The 26,023-nt window shown below is 36.7% G+C and overlaps 1 protein-coding gene and 1 non-coding gene across 3 annotated transcripts in view; one reads left to right on the plus strand and one right to left on the minus strand.

The window, feature by feature from the left end:
• ATL3 (atlastin GTPase 3) overlaps positions 1 to 25,371 on the plus strand; it is a 44,092-nt gene extending 18,721 nt beyond the window's left edge. For both annotated transcript variants that reach the window (XM_010994728.3, XM_064492225.1), the window contains exons 6-13: positions 3,886 to 3,942; positions 4,773 to 4,865; positions 5,739 to 5,877; positions 17,378 to 17,505; positions 18,153 to 18,209; positions 19,044 to 19,115; positions 19,660 to 20,091; positions 20,865 to 25,371. In XM_010994728.3, coding sequence (XP_010993030.1) covers positions 3,886 to 3,942; positions 4,773 to 4,865; positions 5,739 to 5,877; positions 17,378 to 17,505; positions 18,153 to 18,209; positions 19,044 to 19,115; positions 19,660 to 20,091; positions 20,865 to 20,951 — 1,065 coding nt within the window. In that variant the 3' untranslated portion in view covers positions 20,952 to 25,371. The remainder of the gene's footprint in view (positions 1 to 3,885; positions 3,943 to 4,772; positions 4,866 to 5,738; positions 5,878 to 17,377; positions 17,506 to 18,152; positions 18,210 to 19,043; positions 19,116 to 19,659; positions 20,092 to 20,864) is intronic.
• On the minus strand, positions 19,515 to 19,586 carry TRNAA-AGC (transfer RNA alanine (anticodon AGC)). The gene has a single exon. It is a non-coding gene; the product is annotated as a tRNA-Ala (tRNA).
• Positions 25,372 to 26,023: the final 652 nt, after the last annotated feature.

The raw sequence follows: 26,023 nt of genomic DNA on the forward strand, positions 1-26,023 counted from the left end.
CTCCTCCCACTGACATTCAAGAAACATATGGGAGAGGGGAGAGTATAGCTCAGTGCATGCTTAGCATGCATGAGGTCCTGGGTTCAATCCCCAGTACCTCCACTAAAACCTAAGTAAATAAACCTAATTACCCCCCACCAAAAAAAAGTTAAAAAAAAACATTTAAAAAATTATCAGAATATGAGTGAGTGAGGATGTGATTTATTATAGAGGTTACTTTGACTTAGTTCTAATTTATATTCCTTTAAAAAAACAAAAAATAATTCCTAAATTTTGACTCTTAATGTTATTATTAGCAATTACTTGTATTTCATAATTGGTGGTTCTATACCAGTGCCATGAAACATTTCCATCAAAACTTGAGTTTGACACCTTTTCACCTGAAATTTATTCCTTTCTAAGTGCCTTTCTTTCACAGTTTTTTTTTAAATGCCTAGCTTGTGTGAGACAGTGCACCAAGTGCTATAGATACAACAGTGTTTGAGGCAGACGTGATTTTTTATGGATGTGTAGTCCAGTCAGTGAGAGAGGACCTAAATGAGTAGGCACAAGTGATGCATTAGTACTGCTGTAAGAGTGTACCACAAAGGGTGGCTTAAAACAGTAGAAATGTATCATCTCACAGTTGTGGAAGTTAGAAGTCAGAAATCAAGTGCTTGACAGGGCTACAGTCTCTCTGAAGCCTGCAGGGAGAATCCTTTCTTGCCTCTTGCTAGCTCCTGGTGGTTTGCTGGCAGTCCTTGGCTTTCCTCGGCTTGCAGCTGTAGCACTTGTCTCTGCCTCTGTCTTCATGTGGCTGTGCCAGTTTACATTCCCACCAAGAGTGGACAAGGAAGGACTCCCTTTTCTCCACATTCTTGCCAAATCTTGTCTGTTTGATAATAGCCATTCTGGCGGGTGTGAAGTGATAGCTCATTGTGGGTTTGATTTGTGTTTCCCTGATGACTTAATGATTTTGAACATCTTTTCATGTACCTGTTGGCCATGTGTATGTCTTCTTTGGAAGAGTCTGTTTATATATATCCTCTGCCTAATTTGTATGAGCTCTTTTTATATTTTGGATATTAACCACTTATCTGACATATGGTTTGCAAATATTTTCTCCTGTTCGGTAGGTTATCATTTCATTGTGTTGATGGTTTCTTTTAAGTCTTTGATCCATTTTGAGTTAATTTTTGTATATGGTATAGTATAGTTATCCAGTTTCATTCTGTTGCATATGGTTGTCCAGTTTTCCCAGCACCATTTATTGAAGAGGCTGTCCTTTCCCCATCGAATATTCTTGTCTCCTTTGTTGTAAATTAATTGACCAACATTTGCTAGGATCTATTTCTGGACTTTCTGTTCTGTTCCATTGATCTATGTGTCTGGTTTTATACCAATACCATACTGTTGTGATTAGTATAGCTTTGTAATATAGTTTGAAATCAGCCTGGCAATTTCTTTTCAACTCCTTTCTCAGTTGGATCCCATTTACTCTTTGATTTGTTTATTCTCTCTTTAATTTTATGTATTCTCCAATAGCTTCCTGAGAAAGGCTGCATAGGAGATAACTTTTTTGAGGTCTAGTAAGTCTGATAAGATTTTAACTTTATCCTAGAATTATAGGAAAATTCTGTTAGGTTTGAAGGCATTGCTTCATTGCCTTCCAGCTCCCAGTGTCGCTGCTGAAGTCCCACACTATCTGATTCCTGATCCTTTGTATGTGACCTTTTTGTTTCTCTCTGAAGCTTTTAAGATCTTACTCTTGGCATGCATTTTCATGGTAATATACCTTAGTGTGGGCTTTTTCTTCATTCTTTGTATACTCATATCCTCAGAAAGATAAGACGTTGCAACTATTGCAACCAAGAAATAATAGCAAGATGCTGTTAAAAAGCAACGTTCAGAAAACAAAAAAGAGCTCCTGGAAATTGAAACTATGACCGCAAGAATGGAAAATTCAGTAGAGGAAGAATTAGAAGATAAATTGGAAAAAATTTCCCTAACAGGTTGAATAAAAAGACAGCGAGTAGAATTCGGTAGCAGAGTTGGCAGTGAAGCAGAGAGAGAAGGGAAGAGGAGAGAGGGAAGGGGAGGAGAGGAGAGGGAGAATGGAGGGCATAGAAAAATAGGAGCAGTTGAGGATCAATTCAGGAGAGATTTAGTATGTTAATGGGTATTTTAGTGAAAGAGCCCAGAAAATGTAGGGAAAGAAGTTATAAAAGGAAATAATATGAGATGATGCTCTAGAATTGAAGGACATGAGTTTTTGTCTTTCCTGCTAGAGGCTTTTCTCAAAGGTTGGTGGTCCTTGGCTATCTGTATTTAAGAGTGAGCTGCTAAAAATCTGACTCAGAGCTTTTGGTAAGAGATTGGGCCTTGTATACTGGTTTGGATTACAGTGAGATAATTGGGCAAGATTATTTAGTTATTTTGTTGCAGCCCCTAAGTGTCTGTATTTGCAGACTATTATCTTGGGCTGTCAGTTTCCCCAGAGAATTGTTTAAACTCTTGCCTGGTGGGTAGAAGCTTGCTGTGGCTCCAGCAGGGTGAGAAGGCTAGGGAGTCTCACTGTTCCACATGTAGACTTTGACTAAAGTACCTATTCCAGTAAGGTAGGGGACTTATTCCCATCCTCAGCTGAGTTTGGTTCAAAGTCTAAATTCTTTTTGGTTTATCCTCTCCAGATAGTACACTTCCCATCTTCTGTGGGGACAGGAAGAGGATTGGAGCCGGGGGAGCAGGATCGAGAATGTTGATTCTCTCTCCAAAACTTTCAACCCTTTTCTTTGTTACCAGCCCTGATCCCCCAAGTCCTCCTTCAGGGTGACTGTGGCTTCTAATTTCTGATCCCTTCAGGGACTCTGCCAAGAGACTGCTTATTTCTTGTTGGCCCCTGCCTTTTGCATATTTCTCAGTAGGGCCAAAACCCGAGACAGTTCTCATTTGTCTGTTTTATTTCCAGTGTTTTTGACAACTCATTTCTGCTGTCATATCATTTCCCATCCTCTTTATTCTGGGAGTTTGTAACTTTTAAAGTTCATTCTGCTCTACTTTTTAGTTAGGCTTCTTGAAGAAACAGAGGTAAATGTATGTGTAACCCTAACGTTAAAGAATTCATTCATTCAGTCATTTGAATGGCACGTGTACCGTGGGCTCAGTATGTACTGTTCTTGCTGCTGGAGGCCCAGTAGTGCACAAAACAAACATTACTGCCCTCATGGTGTTTAAATGCTAGTAGAGAAGACAGACTCTAATCAAGATAAGTAAAGATACAGTATGTTAGATAGTGAGACAGATGAAGGAGAAAAATTAGAAAGAGACATGGGGTAGGAAATATTACGTGGAGAGCTGTAATCTTTTTAGGGAGATGACCACAAAAAGCTTCATTGAGGAGTCATTTGAGTTAAGACCCTAAGAAGTGAGGGAGCTGATTGTGTAGATATTTGGGGGAAGAACGTTGCAGGCAGAAGGAGGAGGCAGAACACAGGATCAGGCTTTTAAACTGAATGAGGTTGGAGGGTTTTGAGCAGAGACGTGATGTGGTCAAAGTAACCTTATTTATAGCAGAGCCACTGTGGCTGCTGTATTGAGAATAGCCTGGGCGGGAGGAGGCAAGGGCTGATTCAGGGGGACCAGTGAGGAAGCTGGTGCAATATTCCAAGCCACATGGAAGTTGTGGGTAGTTGGATTTTGGGTTTGCTAATTGGAATGAGGAATGTGAGAGAGAGGAATAACCAAGTTTATTTTAAGGTTCATGACTCCTGTGGGCTTTTGAAACTGTAGAACTTGGGTCTCTTATAAGTAGTCTTCAGTCTGTTGAATGAATTCTTTGCTAAAAAATAGCTGTAGAAATACTTTATGTAACACTGCCTTACAAACCATAACTCTTCTTTTTTAAAGCTCTTCACAGAATATGGTCGGCTGGCGATGGATGAAATTTTTCAAAAACCCTTCCAGGTAGAATGTTAACTTATAAATATAAGTAATATCTTAACTATAAATGTAAGTCATATCTTTGTTTTAGTTTGGAGATGAGCAAACTATAATCCACAGGCCAAATCTGGCCAGCTGCTTGTTTTTATATGACCTGTGAGTTAGGTAATTTTTTTTACATTTTTAAATGGTTGAAAAAAATCAAAAGAGGAATAATATTGATGACATGTGTAAATTATCTGAAATTTAAATGTCAGTGTCCATAGTGAAAAGTTTTATTGGGACATGGCTACAGTCATTTGTATTGTCCACAGCTGTTTCTTGCTACAACAGCCTAAAATATTTACTCTCTGGCCCTTTACAGAAAAAGTTTGCTGACCCCTGCTTTAACTAATTGTTTTATGAGAATGAGAATGCACAGTGACCTAAGTAATATTAGAGGATCTTAAGTATTATTATTTATTTCAGTTTTCTTTTCTAACATTAACAGTAAGTTGAGTTTTATGAGTAGCTAGTGCTGTATTGTTTTCTCATCCTTCACCACATTCCTCATACCTGCCTTTAGAGCAGAGCCCGGAGTTTAAGATTTTCTCATCAGTCTCTTCTCATCAATCCCTTCCTGTTCATCCATGAGGAAAAAGTATCAGATGGGGTATATTGACCTCACACATGGCTTATACTCGTCCTTCTAGTGTTTGTAAAGTTTCTAAGACATTACAGAGTAGATAAATCCTTCAGCACATTTTTCTTGCACCCTTTGAAGAAACTGGCATTATGCAAAGAAGTATTTCAACTGTTATTTTGAAAATGCATTTATGCAGCATTATAATACAGTCTGCTCTTTTCCTAAATAGACACTCATGTTTTTGGTTCGAGACTGGAGTTTCCCTTATGAATACAACTATGGACTACAGGGAGGAATGTCATTTTTGGAAAAGCGTCTACAGGTAAATAGAAATATAATCTTATGAGGAATTACCTGAAAGTAGTGATAACTTTCTTTCTTTCTTTCTTTCTTTTTTAATATTGTTTACTTTTAATTTTGGGAGGAGGAGGTAGGTAAGTGGGTCTATTTATTTATTTTGTTTATTTAATGGAGGCACTGGGGATTGAACCCAGGACCTGTGCATGCTAAGCACGCATTCTACCACTGAGCTATCCCCTCCCCCTGTGATAACTTTCTTATTTGGCTTTAGCTATTGTATTTAAAGCAGATTATGGAAAATTAAATTAAGTGTGTTAAACACTTGGGAATATTAGCACACACTAATATTATTCATAGTAATATTAGAAAACCTGAGTATATAACACACAGGGATTAGAGAAGAACCCTGGGCAAAAGCCCAAAGCTTTGGTTACAATTTCTGTTTCACATTTTATATGAGGGTCTATGTGCTTCTTTAGAATGTCACATTCAGAGCTTTAGTTCTGTTGTTCTTATTCAAATTTTTATTTGCTTTTGGTGCGGATATAATCAGGCTTAGCCTGTTCTCCAAAATTAAAACACAGAAGTCCTTTGTCAATACTGCTTACTGGTTAGATCCTCCTTCATGCCCACAAACCTTCCTTTGTGCTTCCTAAGTCTTGCACAATACTTTTTTAAAGAAACTCTTTAGTACCTGTTCTTTGGTAGCCGTAGGAGCCAAGCCATAGTTAATCAAACATATGCACTTATTACTTCTTCAGGTTCTGGGGTTTTTCATTGGACAAGAACTGTGATCCATTAGAATTGTGAAGTCTTTCTTCCTTTGTCCTACACCAGTGGTTACTGGTGAAGAGAAACGAATGCACTTTTGTAAATCGTTGGCCTTTGTTGGCAGGTGAAAGAGCATCAACATGAAGAAATTCAGAATGTCCGAAATCACATTCACTCGTGTTTCTCCAGTGTCACCTGTTTTCTCTTACCACATCCAGGACTGCAGGTGGCCACAAGCCCTGAGTTTGATGGGAAACTGAAAGGTGTGTTACAGATGATGTTATTTTATACATATGATTTTATCTTTGGAATTAAATAGTGATTAGAAAATATCAATTATGAATAGCAAATGCTTAAGAGAAATAGTGTGTTCTCTCTTTAGAAAGAATAGTATTTAGAGTCTAGTTCAGTTTTTGCTCCTGTCTTAGCTGTAAAACTGATTTAGTTTCTCTGTTTGAAATGGTTGTGGTGTAATACCCATTAACGCTCTTTTTAGGAGAGTGGTTATGATTGGTTTACAAGAGATAAAAGTACTCAATAAAGGAGGATTTAGCATTAGTCAGATCATATTTATGAAGTAAAATTAAATTCCCAAAACAAAGGTAGCATGATCCCTAGCGTGGCTGTTGTTTTCATCTTAATTGTGATTATAGCAAAACCTCATGCTGGGTCATGTGTTACTGTCAGCAAGTGCTGACTAGATGGTAGTTTAGGGAAATCAGAGGTGGGACTCTGGGGTTCCATTATCTTATTTTTCTTCCTTATTCACTGAGACCTTGAGTCATTTAATGGCTGGTCCTCAATTTACATGTGTTAAACTAAACACTTTTGTTTATAAACGTACCTGAGCTTCTTAGGTTCCCAGTAAAGGAGAGATAATAATAGCTGCCGTTCCGTTTTTAGAGGCCCAGCTGTGTTCCCAAATGTCAGGCTCTTCCAGCTGCCATAACAAAATGCCGTAGACTGGGTAGCTCGTAAACAACAGAAGTTTGTTTCTCACAGTGCTGGACTCTGGAAGTCTGAGGTGGTTGTGTGGGGGTTCTCTTTCTGGTCTCAAGACTTCTGGTTGTATCCTCACAAGGTGGAAGGGGCTGGGGAGCTCTGTGGGGTATCTTTCATCAGGCCACTGATCCTGTTGTTGAGGGCTTCACCCTCATGACTGAATCACCCCTACTGATACCATCATCTTCAGGGGTTAGGATTTCAACATACGAGTTTTGGGGGGAACACAAAACATTCAGACCATAACACCAATGCTTTGCTAGTTACATTTATACTCAACGTTCCCAGTAATTCCATGAAGCTGATATTATTTCCTTTATCTTAAAAATGAAGAAACTGGGGGGAAGAAAAAGAAAGACAGAAACTGGCTAAGGAAAGTTAAATAACTTGCTCAAACTACTCAGCTAGTAAGTAGTAGGGCAGAGATTCACATCCAGATCCTTTTTGCCTCAAAGCCATACTGTGCTGAAATAAAAGTTCTGTTATATCGAGGAAATCATTTAGAGGAGATATAGAATTTTCCTTTTGAAGTGGAAAATTTTTATAGCCTCACATTAAAGATAAAATGCATCATTTTCAATTTGACTCAGTTGACTCAAGAAAGTTAATATATTTATTCAACTTAAGATTTACATTCCAGCTGGTCTTAATATTGCACAAGAAACTGAGTTTGAGAGACTTCACCTTTATTTTCTGTTTGTCACTTGTATGACATTTTTATGTGGTGGACCGCTTTCCAGAGCAGGAAACTTATACAGTCTTAGAATGCTGTTGGCAATTGTTGGCAATTCAGAAATTCAAGGTCGGGGCCTGGCTTTGGAGAGACATCTGTTCAGGCAACACTGGTGCTAAAACTAAAGCAGTTTCAAGTGACTTTTCTGAGTGGAGAGGAAGTTGAGTGTGTAGGTGATGTTTTCTTTTAGAGTTAATAACGCTCCATCATTAGACATACTTTTACCAAACCTAAACTCAGGTTCATTCATCACTGGTAGGGAAAGTGTCCAGTGGAAACCTTTACTGGGGATGTAGAGGAGGAGATGGGTTAGAGAGACTCCTCCTTTCTTTTTGCCTCAGGGCAGGTCTTAGGTTATTGGGCAGAACTATACAAAATGACATTCCTCCATATAACTGAACATTTAAGTATTTCAGAACATCCTGTTTTAAAATTCATTTTTATCATGTTATTCCAGAAAATAGGAAGAGCTTTTTAAAGTTCTATAACCCTGACTTTTGAAATTTGTATCACTTTTGGGTATGTGTATTGTATTAATTTCCTAGGGCTGCTGTAACAAAGTGCCACAAACTGGATGGCACAAAAAAGTTTATTCCTTAACAGTTCAGGTGACCAGAATTCTGACATCACGATATCGGCAGGGTGGGTTCCTTCTAGAGGTGCTGAGGGGGGAATCTGTCCTGTGCTTCTCTCATGGTGGTTGCTGGCAATCCTTGGCATTTAGTTTCATCACTTAGTCTGTCTCCAAGGTCACATGGCCACCTTCTCTGTGTGTTCACTCTTAAAAGGACATTACTCTTTGAATTTAGGTCCCACCCTAATCTAGTATGGTCTCAACTGGTTACATCTGTAAAGACTCTATTTTTAAATAGATCACATTTTGAGATTCTAGGTGGACGTGCATTTTGGGGTGAGGATTAGGGGACACTATTCAACCCAGTACACATATTTACAGATATGAGTGGTTTATTACTAAAGTTGTGTATTAAGTTTCATATTTATTGTATTTATAAAATAGGGAACAAGCTCTGTATAGGCAACCTTTAATCTCATAATTATGTGCTGTCTGCTTCTCTCATCTGTGATTGAACTGTAAAACACATTTGTAGGGTTAAAATCTGCTGCTGCTCCATGCAAAAGCAAGTCCCAAAGGAAAGACTACACATGGTCAGTATATATTCATGAAAATATATATGTGTAGCATAACAGCAATCAAGGAAGTGCAAATGTATTGGTACACATTTGTGTGGTCTTTATGTGTTAGTATCAAATTTTAAAGTGTTCACATCTTTTGATCTAGGATTTTACTTTTAGGAAATTATGCTAAGTAGTTACCCATATATAAGTAGGTAAGAATACGTGGACAAGGATACTGCTGTGACATTATTATAATAGCGAATAATTAGAAACAACCCAAATGTATGTTTTTGAGGAATTGGTTAAATTATGGTAATCTGCACAAAGGAATAAAAAGAAGTCATTTAAAAAGATAAGATAGATAGATGGCTCTATCTGTATTTACATAGAAAGATGTCCATAATATGTTATTAAATGTAAAAGGATTGCAAAGTGGCATATACTGTATGATCCTAATTATTTAAAAATACATATTTAAGAGGGGAGGGTATAGCTCAGTGGTAGAGCACATGCTTAGTGTGCACAAGGTCCTAGGTTCAATTCCTAGCACTTCCATTAAAATAAATAAAAACCTAATCCCCCCCCAAAAGTAAAACAATTTAAAAAAATATATATTTATGAGGATATTTTTAAAAGGAAAGATTTGAAAAATGAAAATTTCCTTTTTTGTTTCACTTTAAAATCATGTTAATAGTTTGCCCTTGTGTAGCTATTTAGGGAAACTTGGGTTACTAGGAGAATTGTTCATGAATTCTTGTTCTGCAGAGTTTTATGTACTTTTTAGCTTTGGAGATGGATATTTTGTAATTTTAGGGAATCTTTTAAACAAGATATTTAAGAGTTTTGAGTGAAAAGTAAACTGGATGCTACATTGCAAATAGAAGGGGGTTTGTGAATATTTGGCAAGTGCTTGATTGAGAACTGTGTAAACATTATTGTGGGGGACCTGTAAGTAGAGCTGATACATTTCTCAGAGTTCAAAAAAATACCTAGACATGGTATTTTCTCAAGTATATACTTACGCAATGACTTGGTTGAGATCCTGCAGCCCTGCTCCTTATAACCTGGACAAGATGCCATTACCTGAGTATGTTCAGGGTTAATCCATAAAAGGACCTTCATGTATTTTCTATAGAACATTTAAATTTAGTAAGAAACTGCATTCTGAAGCTATTTCTGCAGGTGTTCCTCTACATACTTCAGGGGTGGTTTTAATGGTTTTATTTTATTTTTTAAAAGGATGACCATTTATTCAGAGGTGAACACTTGCCAAACACAACCTTAGTTTTGGTATAATCAGTGCTAAGCTGCTGCTTCCTGCAGTAGTTAGCTTGGAGATTAGCTCATTTTTGAGACCCCTTTTCATCAGACACAGGATGACTGTGTCATTACCATAAAGAAAACTGTCTTTTTACTGGAGCAGAGAGAACTAATACAGTGACTACTGAGTTGTTTAGCTAGAAATTAAACAGAAGAGTTTGTAGGCAGCAGACTTCTTTGACTCCATGAGATGAAATACTGAGATTGTCTCAGTCATGAGATGGTTCTTGTCTACTCTGTCTAAAACTCATGTTTTGGTTCAGCCTTCCCAGAAACACTAATAGCTGAGGGTCGTTAAATCTGGGTAAAACCATGGATACTAATAATCTGTAGTATCTAGATCCTGCTACTTCCTTGTGTGAAATATTTTTGAAGCTCTCAGTGTGATGAACATTGAAACCATAAAAAAATTTTTTTTTGGAATAGGTAAATGCATTTACATGTTTAAAATCCCAAGAAGGATTAAAAAGTATTCAGTGAAAAGTCTCTTTTCCATTTTTGTAGACTTCCAGAGTTTCTTTAATATATGCAAAGCAAATGTAAATATACACAAAATAGCATATTATATATGCTATTTTATTTTATTTTTTTCATTCCAGGGTTGTAAAGAATTTGTCCCACTTTTTTAATTAAAATTTTGTGGTTCCATTTTTCACTTTATAACTTACGATCCAATTTGGATCCAGCTTGTTTTCCAAATGGCTACCCATTTGTCTCAGCAGTGTTTATTGAATAGTCCAACTTTCCCCCACAGGTTGAAATGTCACCTTTATCATATTTTAAGCCATTAATCAATGTGGGGATTAATCCCTTTTTAAAGTTGATATAGTCCATACTTTGGCGCCATCCTGAGGAGACTATATAGAATTAAGAGTATCTAGATTTAGAATGTTACCCATTTACTTAGGTAGGACAGATTTAAAAACTTAAATTGTTTTTTAATATCTTGAGATCTTATGCTTGATCAGTTATTTAAGATGGGATGGGGATCAGTGGAGATTAGAAGTACATGTTACTATTTAGAGAAAAATCTCACAAAGATTTCAACTTATAAGCCATAAATAAATTCAAATTACATAATTTAAAGCATGGGGGAAAAAGTTAATTTTATTAAACCTCTGGAATTGGGGAAGGACTCTTTAAAATTAGAAGGAATAAAAGAAATTATCAAGGAAAAGTGCTATAAGTTTGAATACATAATAATTAATCTTATGCATATTTTAAAAGTGGCAAACAAACTGGAGAAAATATTTCAGTTATCATAGTACATGTAAGGTAGTGTATTTATTTACTTGCTGAAGAGTGACTGTATTCTAAGATAAACGCCCCTAGTAGATCACGGAAAACGAAATCAGCTGAAGAACAAATACAGAGAAAATTTGGCCTGACTAGTGATAAAAGAAATAAAAGCAAATTAAAATAATGAGCTGCCATTAAATTTTTAAATATGCTATTAGATATCCAAAAGAATGCAAAAGTATTACATATAAGAAATAATACACATAATGTATACATGTAAGGTATAAAACATACTGTATGAACATCATCAACCCAACTTACTATCTAGAACTAGAATTGGCAAACTTTTTCCGTAATGGACTAGGTAGTAAGTATTTTAGTTTTTGTCGGTTATGCAACTACTCAGCTCTGCTGTTGTAGCAAGAAAGCAGCCGTAGACAATTGTATAACTGAATGTACATGATTGAGTTTCAATAAAACTTTATTTACAGATAGTTAGCAGGCTGTATTTGGCCCAAGGGCTATAGTTTGCCAAACCCTTATTTAGAACATTACCAGTACTGTTTTCTATACCTGTGTGCTTTTTCCTTGTCCCTGTCTTGCCACAGAAATAACCACTGTTCTGAATTTTGCTTTTTCTGTCCTTGAATTAAAAAAAAAGTTATTACTTGTGTTTGATTCAGTTTACAGTCTACTGCTAAGTTTCTTTACTTTTGAACTTTATAAAAATGTAGTATGTGGCCAACTTGAATTTTCACTGAGTGTTTTATTTTTAAGGTTATCTGTAGCATTGCATGTAGTTACAGTGCATTCAGTTTCATTGTAGTATAATGTTGCCTTCTGTGTATATAACAATATATTTTTAATGGAAATTTGGGCGTCTCCAGTTTTTTGCTATTATGAACAGTGCTACTACGAATATTTTTTTTCTTTTTCATGAACGTTCTTGTATAAGTGGCTCTATGGGAGTTTCCCAAGGTATGTGCTTAGAAGTGGGATTGCTGGATATTGGAATATGTGTATCTTCACCTTTAGAAGACAATGCCAAATTGTTTTCCAAAGTACTTGTTCCTATTTATACTCCATCAGTATGTATGAAAATGCCCATTGATCCATATCCTTGGCAACACTTGATGTTATCAGACATCTTAGTTTTGCTAAATTAATGATATAAAGTGGTATGTCATTGTGATCTTAAATTGCATTTCTCTGATTACTAATGGGATTAAATATCTTTTCATGTATTTACTTCTGTTAACGTTTTTCTTCCTCTGAAATTCTTCTTGTCCAGTTTTCAATTGGGTTGTCAATGTAAAGATTCTAAATGTCTTATTTTAAGATATGAACCTTCATTGGTTATGTGTTGCAGACATCTGCCCCCATCCTGTGTCTTGTCTTTTTTTCTTTAATAATGCTTTTTTTCAATGAGTGCTTTAGTATTAATGTGGTTGAGTTCATTTACCTTTGATTTTATATTGTGCTTTTTTATTACATTTTTCTTTTTCCTTTTTTGTTGAAGTATAGTCAGTTTACAATGTTCTGTCAATTTCTGGTGTAAAGCATCATGTTTCAGTCATATATAGCATACATATATTCATTTTCATATGCTTTTTCGTTATAGATTACTATTGTTCCCTGTGCTATATGATATGTAGTGCTTTTTAAGTCTTGTTTTAGAAAATCTTTTCCTTTCTCTATGGACACACACATGCATACAAACACTCTTAAATTTTGTCTTTTATATTTGTGTTTTGTCCACTGGGAATTAATTTTCGTGTATGTGTGGGATAGAGATCTGTTTTCTATTTTTGTACATAGATATCCATACTTTTGACATCATTTATTGAATACTCTTTTTCTGTTATTTGCAATTTGTTATGTTTTAAAAAAAACTTATTTCTGCATGGGTCAGATTCTAGCCTTTTTATTCTGTTCCTCTGGTCATTTTGTTTAGTTCTGTGCCATTACTACATTATCATAATTATTATTTTATAATAAGAGTTGCTATCTGGTAGAACAGTTCCCTCCCTTTTTTACCCTTAGTCTTCAGGAGTGTCTTAATTATGCTTTTATTCTTTGCTCTTCTGTGTAATTTTTGGAATCAGCTTATTAAGTTTAGTAATGTCCCTGTTTGGCTTTTGATTGGAACCACGGAGGATCCATAAATTGCTCTGAGGGGAATTGGCGTGTATTCATGATAGTGGGTAGGTATTCTCTATTTCATGTGTACAGCCATCTTTCTAAACTCTCATTATTTCCGATAATACAGCTGTAAATGTTAGGTATTGTCTATGTCACTTATGAAGGATGGAGTTTTTGCTTTTTTCCACATCAAGTAATATATATATATATATTTTTCATTTAATTCTTAATTAATGTATCCATTGATTCACATCTCCCCAGTCCCAGGCAACCTGGGAAGGACCTCAAATTTTATATTCTAAAATTTTGTTCTTGACTTGTAGGTCTAGGATTCCAGTATAATGCTGAATAGAAGCAATGACAATAGACATCTTTATATCTTGGTCCTGATATTAAAGGGACTGCTTCTAACATTTTACCATTACTAATGTTTGCAACAGGTTTTTAGTATGTATCCTTTTTAGATTAAGGAAGTTCCCTTCCGTTTCTACTTCACCAAAAATATATTTTAAATTATGTGTTATTATTGTATTTTGTCAAATGTTTCTTGTGCATCTGTTGAAATGAGCATTTGGTTTTGCTGCTTCACTCTTAATGTGATGAATGACGCAGATTTTTCTAATGCTAAACTACCTTTGCATTTCTGGAATAAATGGGTCCTGATAATTTTTTTTCTTTCTTTTTAAAATAAATATCTGTCACTGGATTTGATTTCCTAATAATTTATATGGAATTTTGGTATCTAAGTATACGAGTAAGCTTGGTCTGTAATTTTCTGATCTCACATGCCATTATCTGGTTTTGGTATTCTGGTCCTACAGAATGTAAGTAGTTCACCCTGTTTTCTGGAAGAGTTCACATCACATTGAAGTGTTTAAAAGAAACCTCCAAAACTCCTTAGGGCTGTCTGTTTGTGTGTGAATATTTTACTGTTGGTTCAGTTAAACTCATTTTCTTCTGTTTTAATACTTAGGTATTTGGTTTTCTTTTCTTTTTTAACAGAGGATTTTAAGGCTGTAAATTTCTCTTAGTGCACTTCAGCCAGTCGTACTAGGTGGCATTTTCATTGTCTTTCACTTGTAAATAGTATTTAATTTTTCTGATTTCTTCTTTGACCCATGTGTTACTTAGAAGTATGATTTTTAACTTCCAAATGTATGAGAATTAAAAAACTTTAATTCTCTGATGCTTAAATGCTTGATGATGCGTTTATCGACACATTTTATCAAATGTGCTGGTAGTGCATGAGTCCTGGGGTGCTGATTCTTAAAGATTTGCTGATACATATTTTATGACCTGGACCTTCTGTACATGTTCCATGTGTGCTTCAGCACAATGAGAATTTTGTTTAAACTTGGGGTGTAGGGTTCATCTGTGTCTCTAAATCATACTTGTTATTTATGTTATTTTCTTCATCTTCGCTAATTTTTGTCTCCTTTAGATCAGTAACAGATGGGTATTGATCTTCCTCTTGTCAGTGCTCCCTGTTGTTCTCTCATACATTTTGAGGCCATCTTAGTAAAGTTTAGAATTGTTACAACTTTTCTGGTGATTTGAGGCAGTAAAACCCTCTCCATCCCTAGAACCGTTTTCATTATTGTTTAAGCATTCTAAGTCTTTATTATTATGGCTATCCCAGCTTTGTTTTCCTTCATATTTGTGTATGTTTTCTGTCTGTTATGTTCAGCCTTGCTGTGACTGTATGTTTTAGGTGTGTCTTTTTTAAGCAGCATATATGTGGAGTTTAAAAAATTTCAGTTTGACAGCCTCTTTTTTTGATTGGTATGTTTAGTCCGTTTTCTGGTTCCTGAAATACTTGGTTTTAGAAGCTGTCTTGCCTTTCGCTTTCTATCAGTCTTACTCTTTCTATGCTCCCCCCCATTTGTCTTTTTGAAAAATTGTGTTTGTTTTCTTATTCCATTCCTCCCCCACCAATATGGAAGTTATACCCTTTATAAAAATCTTTGGTTGTTATCCTTGAAATTTTACCATGTATACTTATGTAAAATGTACATAAATAATTTACCCTCCTTGCAGAGCTTTAGAGCAGTTTAATTCTGATTACCTTCCTCTCAACTACCATTCTAATTCTGCCTTCTTTTTCACCTCAGCAGTTAACTGTCATTATTATATAAGATAATAGTTGCTTAGCTTTTCTTACATGTTTTTAAAATTTCTTTGCTCACCTTCTTGTATTGCAAACCTTCCTTCTGGGAACATTTTCCTTCTTTCAGAAGGTCTTTGCTGTGTTACAGTTTTGCTGTTACGCATATATTTCTGTTTAACCTGCTTGTGATAAGCTGCGGTTTCTGAAGCTGTGGATTCATGTATTTCATCAGTTCTAGAGAATTCTTGGCCATTATCCCTTCTCTTATTGCCTCTAATTCACTCCCCTTCATCTTCCAGGACTTCAGTTAGTTGTGTGTTAAATCTCAGTCTATCTTCTTCATCTTACTTTTTCTTCCTTATTTCCCATCTTCAGGTCCCTCTGTGCTGCTCTTTGGTACATTATTCAGATCCCTTTTTTCCTCCAGAGAAGATCTGTGTTTGCTCCTTTGGGGAGCCTAGGGGCTAACCAGTCTGGGACAGTTCCAGTCGCATTTCATGATCCAGCTTATTTTAGGAGTTAATTTTGTCCAGTGTTTGGTCACCTCATCACAGCATCTCAGTGAATGGCCTCACATGAGCCACAGCTTCACGTGTACTTGGAGCTCAGTGTCCTGGTTTCTTGCCGCCTGTTCAGCCCCTTGCAGCTCTTTTCCTTCCAAGTCTACAATGTAATGGAATATAGTTTGGGCAGGATCTTGTTAGGAAGAAGATCCCTTCAGATTCTCCCAGTCAACAGTATTGTGAGAAGCAGAAGTCCCAAGATACTACTATTTTTAAACCAATCAGGTCAGTAAAGGTTTTATAAACAGTAAAAATCTCAGGTGTGTTCAGAGTAGTAAACAAGCCTTATACGTTGATGGTAGAGTATAAGTTGGTACAGTCTTCTATAGCAATATTTAAGGGCCTTAAAAAGGAAGGAGCATGTTTTAAATGTTAATTGTGATTATCTGATGGTGGGCTAAAGTATGGTGGTTTTTTTTTTTTAAATAGTTTTGAATGTCTACATTGATGTCACAAATCTAGTAATTCCTCATAGACGACTGTATAACCTGAGGAAATAATCTAAGGAAATAAAAGTAACCTGACGTTTTTTCTACAGAGATTTTTATGGTGGTATTTGTAATTGGAAAAATTTAGAAACTGCTTTTGTTTTATTCACTGCTCTGTCCCCAACTCTTACAACAATGTCTGCCACAGCAAGGTGCTCAAAACTGTTGAATGAATAAATAAGAATGTCCCAATTTGTAAGTTAGGGTGATGGAGTGTTGAAGAGTTCCTCCCTTGATGTGGGTTCCTATCCATTTTCTTTTCAGTTGATAGTTTCAATTAGTTGGGAACCTAGGAAGATGTTAGATCATCTAAATCAGATTCCGCGCATTTTCATAGTTCCAGCTAGTTCTCACTTTGAGGAAAGAGCTCTATTTAATGACTCTCCAGAACCCTCTGTGGGAACTTCATAGAAGCTGAGAAGAAGCTGTTCCTTCCCTGAGGTGGTGGTCTTTTCCCTCTGGGCCTCCCTGAGGAGATGATAGAAAATAAATATCACGTACAGGTGCTTCTACTTCTTTTAACATTAAAATATGAACGAAAATAGAGCAAATGGGGAAACGGTGATTTCTAATGGATTTAAGGGTGTTTGTGAGGGTGCAGCCAGGACCTGACCTGGGAGAACCTGAAGGGTTGATCATTGGTTTGGTTTTTTTGTTGTTGTTTTTTGTTTTTGAAGACCTTGTTAATGAAATTTTTTAAAAAGTAAGATTTCTTGAAAGGCTAGGGAGTAAGCTGAATCTTCCAGGATGGTAACCAGGGTAGAGATACTCTGCATATTCTACTCTGGACTAGAGAGGACTTAATACTGCAGAAGGGAAGGAGACAGTAAAGATGAGTGAGAACAGAGAGTCAGTCCATCAGCAACCTGGTCATTGCTGGAGAGTGCCAGACATCCAGGCTGGGGCCCCCTCCCCTCTCTTTCAGCTTGCAAATGTTAAAACTACTTGATAGATTGTGAAGATTGTGTTCATGCTCCCTTTGGTTGAATACATCTGTTTGGCTCATTTCCTTCCTCTTGATCCTCTGAACAGATATTGCCAGTGAATTCAAAGAGCAGTTACAGACACTGATACCATATGTATTAAACCCAGCTAACTTAATGGAAAAGGAGATCAATGGTTCAAAAGTCACCTGTCGGGGGCTATTGGAGTATTTTAAGGTAAATATAGATTTTAATTATTAAAATGTTTGACTTTTGGTAAAACTGATGTAGGTTATAAACTAACGGGGTTTCAAATATTTTAAGTGTTTTAGGGGAAAGTTTCAAATGTTTTAAATGTTTTAGGGGAAGTTTCATGGGGGAGATCTCGGTGAGAAGCATTTTCAGAGACTCCAGTGTCCTTCCAGGAATGGGCCACTGGGTGGCAGTATCAGTCTAAGAACCAAATGGATGTTCTTTGCACTCTCTTAGAGGAGTGATTACTGTGGCTAAAGGAAGATTGTTCCTCAAGGAAGATGGTGTGGACAGGAGGAGGTTAGGAAGTTGCTGTGAGTAGGAGGAGACGGCACCTAGATGAGACACGACTACCTCAAGGCGGATGGTCACTCTGCCCACAGGTAGTGGTGAGGCCAGTGTGCATGGGGAGCCTGGTGGGAATCCTAGCCTTGGTAGGCTCGTGCTGCTTTGAGAACATTTTTAGTTAACTAAAATGCTAACATGCACTCAAAGGTGTGCTGTGTTTTTGCTAATTCCTGGGTGTTGATCTAGGTCTTTAGGAAAATGCAGTTGTATGGTCACTGCTTAAAGTACAATTAAATATGACAGAATGACATTTTTCATAAGTGTTTTTATTTTTATATTCTAAGGCATATATTAAAATTTATCAAGGAGAAGATCTGCCTCACCCCAAATCCATGCTGCAGGTAAGCAGTTCTTTGGCATTCCAAATGACATCCTTTGATTATTGGGTTGACCTGCATACAGGAAGGAGAGCCCTTTACGAAGAGAGTGCTGTTGCTCCCCCTTTTCATTATGCTGAGGTCCTTTCATGTTCAGCACATTTTCCAGCAGTGTGACTCCCTTCCAGTTTCCTTGTCTGTACTCGTGGTCGTGAAGTTAGAAAGGCCTCTCGCTGGGCCTGGTCTTCTTCCCAAACACGCTGTGGAAACACGCACCCAGGTTAGATGCACCCAGTCCTGTTAGATGAGCCCTTTTCCTGTTGCCTGCTGTCTGCTTTAATAGAAAATATCCTGACACGCCCATTTTCTATTTACTGATCAGGTTTTTTATTTTCAACATTTTGATGTTTTTGAGATGTCATTTTGTTAAAACATGTAATTTCTGACTTTCATGAACTGAAGATAAGGCCATTTATTGCCAAGTGTTTATTTCTTTAGTAGCAAAACATTTTCACAATGGAAGCTGGAGCTTGGAATTTATGTTGTAAAGATAAAATTTTTCCTTTCCTTTCTGAGTTACATCTATTTTTTTATTTAAAATTGAAGCAAAGGAAATATTTTCAGAGGTTTAACTTTATGATAAAGATTCTTATGTATAAGAGCATTTTTTTTTGCAGAAAGTTTGACAGAAAGGGGGTGTTTTATTTCATAAATTGGGCTATATGGAAACCTAAAAAATAGCAGAAGAATAAGGAAGGAGGAACGGGGAATAGGGGGAGAGAAGAATTTTACTTGGCTTTTTGAGGAAGAATGTTAAAAGAGGAAGGATTTATAGTTCATGCTTTCTTTTCTTAAAAGGCCACGGCTGAAGCCAACAATTTAGCAGCTGCAGCCTCTGCCAAGGACATTTATTATAACAACATGGAAGAGGTATGTTGGGCAGATGTCTTGTTCTGAAACAGCTATCACCTGGGCATTGTTGCTGACTTCAAAAGTCCAAACTTGATCCTGTTTAATGTATCTTATGATGATGAGGCAACAAAGCTGTATTCAGGTCATCCCGGTCATTGGGGCCTTTTCATTATCACCCTTTCTGAGCAAGGCTTTGTCACACTGTCCCTGCGCTCGCTGATCAATAGCACCGTGGTTACCAAGTGTGCTCTTCAGAGGACTTGAACCCAGACCTTTATTGTTCTTGGTCATCATTTTAAAGTTAATTTCTAATATCTTAAAATAGTCTAAGCTTTTCAGTGTTTTCAATTCAAATAATTTTTTTTGGTGGGGGAAGGGTAATTAGGTTTTTGTTTATTTATTTATTTATTTTTTAAATGGAGGTACTGGGGATTGAACCCAGGACCTTGTGCATGCTAGGCACACACTGTACCACTGAGCCATACCTCCCCCACTTCACTTGTTTTCTTTGGCACTTGTTTTTGAAGGGATCATCAACACATTGTGTCTTTATTCTTTTTAGGTTTGTGGGGGAGAGAAACCTTATTTGTCTCCAGACATTCTAGAGGAGAAGCATTGTGAATTCAGACAACTTGCTCTGGACCATTTTAAGAAGACCAAGAAGATGGGTGGGAAGGATTTTAGCCTTCGTTACCAGCAGGAGCTGGAGGAGGAAATCAGGGAACTCTATGAGAACTTCTGCAAGCACAACGGTAGCAAGAACGTCTTCAGCACCTTCCGAACACCCGCAGTGCTCTTCACGGGCATCGCGGCTTTGTACATAGCCTCAGGCCTCACTGGCTTTATTGGGCTTGAGGTGGTGGCCCAGCTGTTCAACTGTATGGTTGGGCTGCTGTTAATAGCGCTTCTCACCTGGGGGTACATCAGGTACTCCGGTCAGTATCGTGAGCTGGGCGGTGCTATTGATTCTGGTGCAGCATACGTGTTGGAGCAGGTAAGTGGTGCCACCTGAGGAGGCTGAGGGCTGATAACGGACAGATATTTGTGCTTTTATTGTAACATACCTCCATTTGGAAAAGTTTCATAGTGAAAGAAGGCATGAGAAACTTCCCCTGGCCATTTATTTTTCTGATAGGCCTTATGTTTTATTAGTCTTCTCTAGGATATTCATATTTGTTCCTAGCATTTTGCCTAAAAACTACTCCTTAATGGAAAAAAATTTGCAACTTATGTATGTTGTGTTCTTCATGGGACACTTAACTACATGTTTTTCAGACATAGTTCCTGTGTTTCTCCCCCATGCAGGGTTAATTTGCTTCACTGAAATCACAAGCTTTGACAAATATGAACTTATAAACAGAATTTTCTGTTTTGAGCCCTACTAATGGATGGCATCTCTTTTACTTAAATCTTCCAAAAGACCAATGGTTTTTGACATTGACATGATCTCTAGGTTTACAGATCTTTGAGACTCTGATTGATTCCTTTTTTTTGAGTAGCAAGAACAGATCAGTTAAGTTAGAAGCTTATGTTAAAGCTAGGAGGGCTGCCTGCCTGACTCTGGTAACAGAACAGAGGCTCAGCTGACTGACTCTGGGGAGGTGGCAGCTGCCACAGCCTCCCCGACCCCTGCGTTCTCATTCCCTTATTTTCCATAACACACTGACAGTGTAGACAGATTTTTGAAAGTCTGTCTCCAATGACTTACTCTGTTGATGTTGTGCTATATTTTATTAACTTACATGTTGAATAAATGGACTTTTGCAGGCCACTTCTCACATTGGTAATTCCACTCAGGCTGCTGTGAGGGATGCAGTTGTTGGGAGACCACCTGCTGATAAAAAAGCTCAGTAGCATCTTAACAAGAGGATCCAAAAAGAACCCAGCCAGCGCCTTCTTTCTGGGCTCCTGCCACGGCCACAGGTCCAGGTCCAGAGGAACGCAGACCTGGGACCATCTGGGAAGAGCTGAAACACGGCACCAATAAATGAGCAGACCTTTCCTGTGGTTTCAAATTCTTAAACACACTTCCATTTCTCTTGGAAGCATTTCTTCCCCTTGCTGATATAGATCCAAGCCTGTGTCTATTTTCTTATTACTCTCTGCTTTGTGCACTTTATGGAGGAAAAAGCTAAAGGAAGAAATGGAAATGCAGTTTTAAGTCCTTTATGTGCCACTTAGTGCCTTTTCATTGAATCCATACTTTTGAGGACATGATAGGGAGGGGACTGAGGATAACCTCATAAAAGATGCTGTTCTGGGGGGAATTGTTAGTGCTTTTGTACCTTACTCTTTTGAGAAGGGTTCCTTTTTTAAAAGTTTACAAAACTTGCAGAAGCTTCAGAACTAAAGACTGACTGAAAATGATGCCATTCTATTTTTTAAGATCGTATAATATTAGAGAATTGTTTGCCACGTAGGATAGAAAAATCATATCATACTTAAATCTACTATACACTGAAATTTAAGGTCTGTTACCTGACAGGATGGCAGTTTTGTTAGAACATACTTTTTTTTTTTTTTTTTTTTAACCTTCATTCCTATAGCTTCTTTCTAGAAAAGAGTCAAACATGCCTTGAAAAGCCAGGTAACTCATAATAAAAGGAATGAGCTTAATACTTTAGGGGAAAAACTTGAGTTTAAATGAACCACGTGACCTCTGATAAGTCACTTGAACTTGTGCCTTGGTCAGATTCACTGATGTAGGTTTATATACATATACATGTTTTACACAACTCATGCGCAATTGTCATTTGAGAGATTTTGTTTTTGAGAGTTCTGCATGAGAACAGAACTTTATTAAGGATTAGAGGAAAGGCGTTACCAAACATACTGCCTTTAATTGATGTCCTGTTTCATGTGGCTTAGCAGTAAATCAGGTCTTCATCCAAAATGTTTATTTGCATTCTTCTATGCACTAATGTTTCTAATAATGAAGCTGAAACAGTTTTATTTAGTGGCTCATCTTTTACTTAACTTTATACATGACTAGTCTGGTAGCTTTAAAATAACTTTGGCTTAGTAAGGACCAAAGTCCCACTTACATATGGACGTATAATATCTTGAAGTATCTAAGAATTCTTTTTTATTTACCTTGATTGATTTTTTATTTACCTTGATAAAAAAAAATTTTGTCTATTACTTGCCTTTTCCTTTGATTTATAATGGTGAATTTTTGTGGATTTTAAAACTTCATAAATTGCCTGCAAGTATTTATATAAACATTCAGGTATGTGAGCCTTAATTCTTAACATAATTTTAAGTTTGTTGTGGAAGTGAGGTAGGAAGTTTTGGGCAGATTCTGAGCGTAAATTCTATGTACATGAAGTATAAAAGGAACATGGAAAAAAGAAAGTCTCTTCTGGCATGTATTCCCTTTATCAAAGAATGTTGACTATTTTATATTAATACTTTACCACTCAAGTATTTTTTTTATAAGTTCTGAATTAATTTCAAGTGTTTTATATATTTTTTCGTATTTACATACCATCTTGCCCTGAAGTTTTTGCTATTTTATTGTCACTGTTAAGTTTTAGAAAAATTCCAGCTTGTTTTTAAAACTTCTAACTTGCATATCGGTGATGCTTAACTTTGTTAAATTAAAAAGCTTAGTTTTGAAATTTTGGTGCATTTTCAGGTGGCCTCTTCCTGAAAGTTCATACTTATAAGCTAAAGGCCTTGCAGGTGCTGAAGATACTTGGGTTTAAATGCTTTCTATAAGCACATTTATAGATTTCAGAACAGTTGTCTAGAGTGAGCCCACTTATAATGGTGAGAAAAAGATGCTGTGTCTAAAACTTTAATACTAAACTATTAGGTTTTTAAAAATAAAGAATATGTGATAATGTATGGTTTAATGAAATCTTGGGATTTAGTTACTATTTAAATTCATCATTTCTGTTTTGATCTTAAAGGAGTAACTTGGTTTGATTACCCTGGAGAAGCCTTTTTTTTTTCCTCCCCAAATCTTTGTTGGTTAATTTATTCTGTTTCTGGAAATTGTTTATAAAATTGTCTCAGTGAGGATTTTTATGAATTTCCTTTGGCCTGTTTTAACAGCAAATTGATGATTTTATATCAACTTTTCCAATAAAAGATGCATACTCATTGCTGGCTGCCAGTAGTCCTGGGGAGGTATGATCAGATTGAAAAGAATGTCTTTTCCCTTCCCTCAGCCTTAATTTGTGGGTCAGGAACATTACTGAGGACTGTGAAGGTTTTGCTAGGTGGTGTGGTTTTTTTTTTTTTTTTTTTTTTGCTTGGTGTTTGTCACTCTGCCGTTCCTGCCTTTCCATGTAAGCATTTTTAATTTGCACATTCCTAACATGATGTGGGACGCATTCCTATTAACATATAAAAGGTTTTCAAATTTTTTTATGAGAATTCATTTTAGGAGGAGTTAAATGTTAGGTTTTTGGGTATTTTTTTAAGTTTTTTTTTTTTAATAGTTCCAGTTAGCATCTTATAGTAAAAATAATAAGAGTCAAAATTTGGATTCTTTCACTGAGAAATCTTTCTATATTTTGTGTAGACAAGATGAGGGAAACCAATCTTGTGTGGTTATAAAACATCTTCAGAGTCATACCTTATTTTAGCAGTATGCCAAGAAATTGGTTTGTCCCCTGGAGGTTTATGTATTAACACCTACTTCATACTTGGTAAAGCTGCCTGTGAACATTGTTTTTATTTTACCTGTTCTTTTTTTCTTTTTCATAAAGTAAAATTCTTTACGAGAAAAAACAAACTGCCTTGTATGGGCAGTGCGTTTCTTTAGCAGGGCATACCCAGCGTTCTCCCTGGCTTATGAAAATAGTATCTTAGGATGAGTTTGGATGAGTATGTATGAGTTATAGAGAAATTAAATAGTTGATTTAGGTCCAGGCAAAAGTGATAAAAAAATAGTTTTATTTTTCCTTAGATTTTTTTTTTTAAATAATGTGACTTAATATGACCATCTTCATAGAACAATTCTTTTCCCCCATAAAACTACTGAAATACAATTTAGGATTATTTAGGATGGCTACCATCTAAGTCAGCCAACATAGGCTGCATCATTCCGACTTCCATTTAGATCCACAAAATTTTGGTCAAGGAATAAGGGCATAATGAAGGCAGGCTCCAGTTACTAAACTACAAGTTATTTGTGTTAAGTGACATTTTAAAATGACATTCAGAAGCCTATTGTAAGAGCCATTTGCAATTGAATAGTTTTCCTCCTGTTAAACCATACCGTAGCTCTGTTTTGGGTAATGGTTGCTCCCCAAAAAGCTATCTTGGAGCGCGTAAGACTTAACCCCTGGGATGTGTTTAAAAACATTCAGATTCCCAGCTTTATACCCAGGGATTGCCTCAGTGAGTCTGGGTCTGAGCTGTGGCTGTGGAATCACCACTTTTATAACAGCATAGCAGGTGGTCCAGAGACCGCGGCGATAGAGACCACTCCATGGAATGGGAAAGTGCAATTCAGTACTGTCTGGAGGCAAGTGGACGGCTTCTACCTGAGGTTCAGAATCGGTGGTCTACTGCCAGATGCAGTCACTGAGAGTTTACATACGGTGTTCAGAGAAATAAGGATGCCTGTAATCTAGAGGCTTGTCTAAGCTTAAAAATGTTTTTTCTAAATTAGGATGTCATAGTGCCTTCTCTGAAAAAGTATCTGAACTTGTTCTCTGAACAAGTATCCTATTTAATTACAGATGTAGTTATGATTAAAGAAACTATTTTGAAAGTTCTTTTAAAAAGCAAAATTCAACACTGTGACTGGAACCCCTAAGTCTTTCATGCACAGAAAACCTTAAGCCATAAATAAAAATAATGAAGGAGACGATCATAACTTTGAAATTCAGTGACAAAATACCCTTTGTCAGGGCCTTTTCAAGATAGATTTAAGGGCAGAAAGATTTTAGGAGAAATTTTTCTTCCTTGGAAAGGAATTTCATGTGCCAGAACTAAAATTTAAATGTAGTCTTATGACCAAGGGAAGGTTGCATTTGATTCCCAAAGCTTCCCAGTTTAGATGAATAGATGGTGTCATGGATTTAAGCCTTAAAGGAGTTAATTTTGAGCACATATAACTTTTCCTCTCTTATCTTTTTCTTTAAAAAATGATTTGGTTTAAAGCACTTTCTTCTAGACCCTATTTGAATGGCTTTAAAATTTAATATACTTTTTTAAAAAGTGCAATGGGATGAAATTATGCTATTAGTGTATTAAAAGCATGTTTCTGTTTCTTAGTTTTAAGGTCATTTAATGGAATAAAGATCACAGCACTATGTTGTCTGTGTTTGCTTTCTTTTCTCTGCTCTTTAATATGGGAAGATCTGTGAAGTAGATTTGGGCTTGGCAAAGCGAGTAGGATTTCTAAGGGATGAGAACTTGGTGTCAGAGTTGGTAGTGGTAATGTGGTTTGAGCGGGTCAGCTTTCTCTGTCCTGCAAGACAATACCGAACTCGTCTCTTACTAGCATAGTGCTGGAGAAAGCTGTGCTGTTGGTATTACCTCAGATTGAACACAATATTTATAGTAATGGATATGTGAGGGCCTTTGAATGTGTAGCCCTTGCATTTGGTTGCCCCATCTGGAGCCAACTGGTTAAGTGTTTCCTCTTTTGGAGTAGGGTGAGGCAGCCTTCTACTGAAAGCGTCTCCTTTCACTGGTGACCTTGGAAGCAGCAGGGAAGTTGGATTGAACTTCTCAAATATTGACTAACTGCTAGACATAACCCATTTAGCCCTACAATAAAAAGATTTCTTCCCTAGTTTGAAACATACACTGGGAGGGGTCATACACCGGAGAGGCCACCATCCTCTCCATCCCTGATCGTATGTCAGGTACCACTGAGTTCATCACAGTTTAGTAGGGAAGCGGCAAACTCAGTTAATGTGACAGAAGAGTAGGGGGAGTGCTGAGGACTAGGGTGGGGAAAA

Source organism: Camelus dromedarius, chromosome 12 (assembly GCF_036321535.1).
Source record: "Camelus dromedarius isolate mCamDro1 chromosome 12, mCamDro1.pat, whole genome shotgun sequence".
NCBI lineage: Eukaryota > Metazoa > Chordata > Mammalia > Artiodactyla > Camelidae > Camelus > Camelus dromedarius.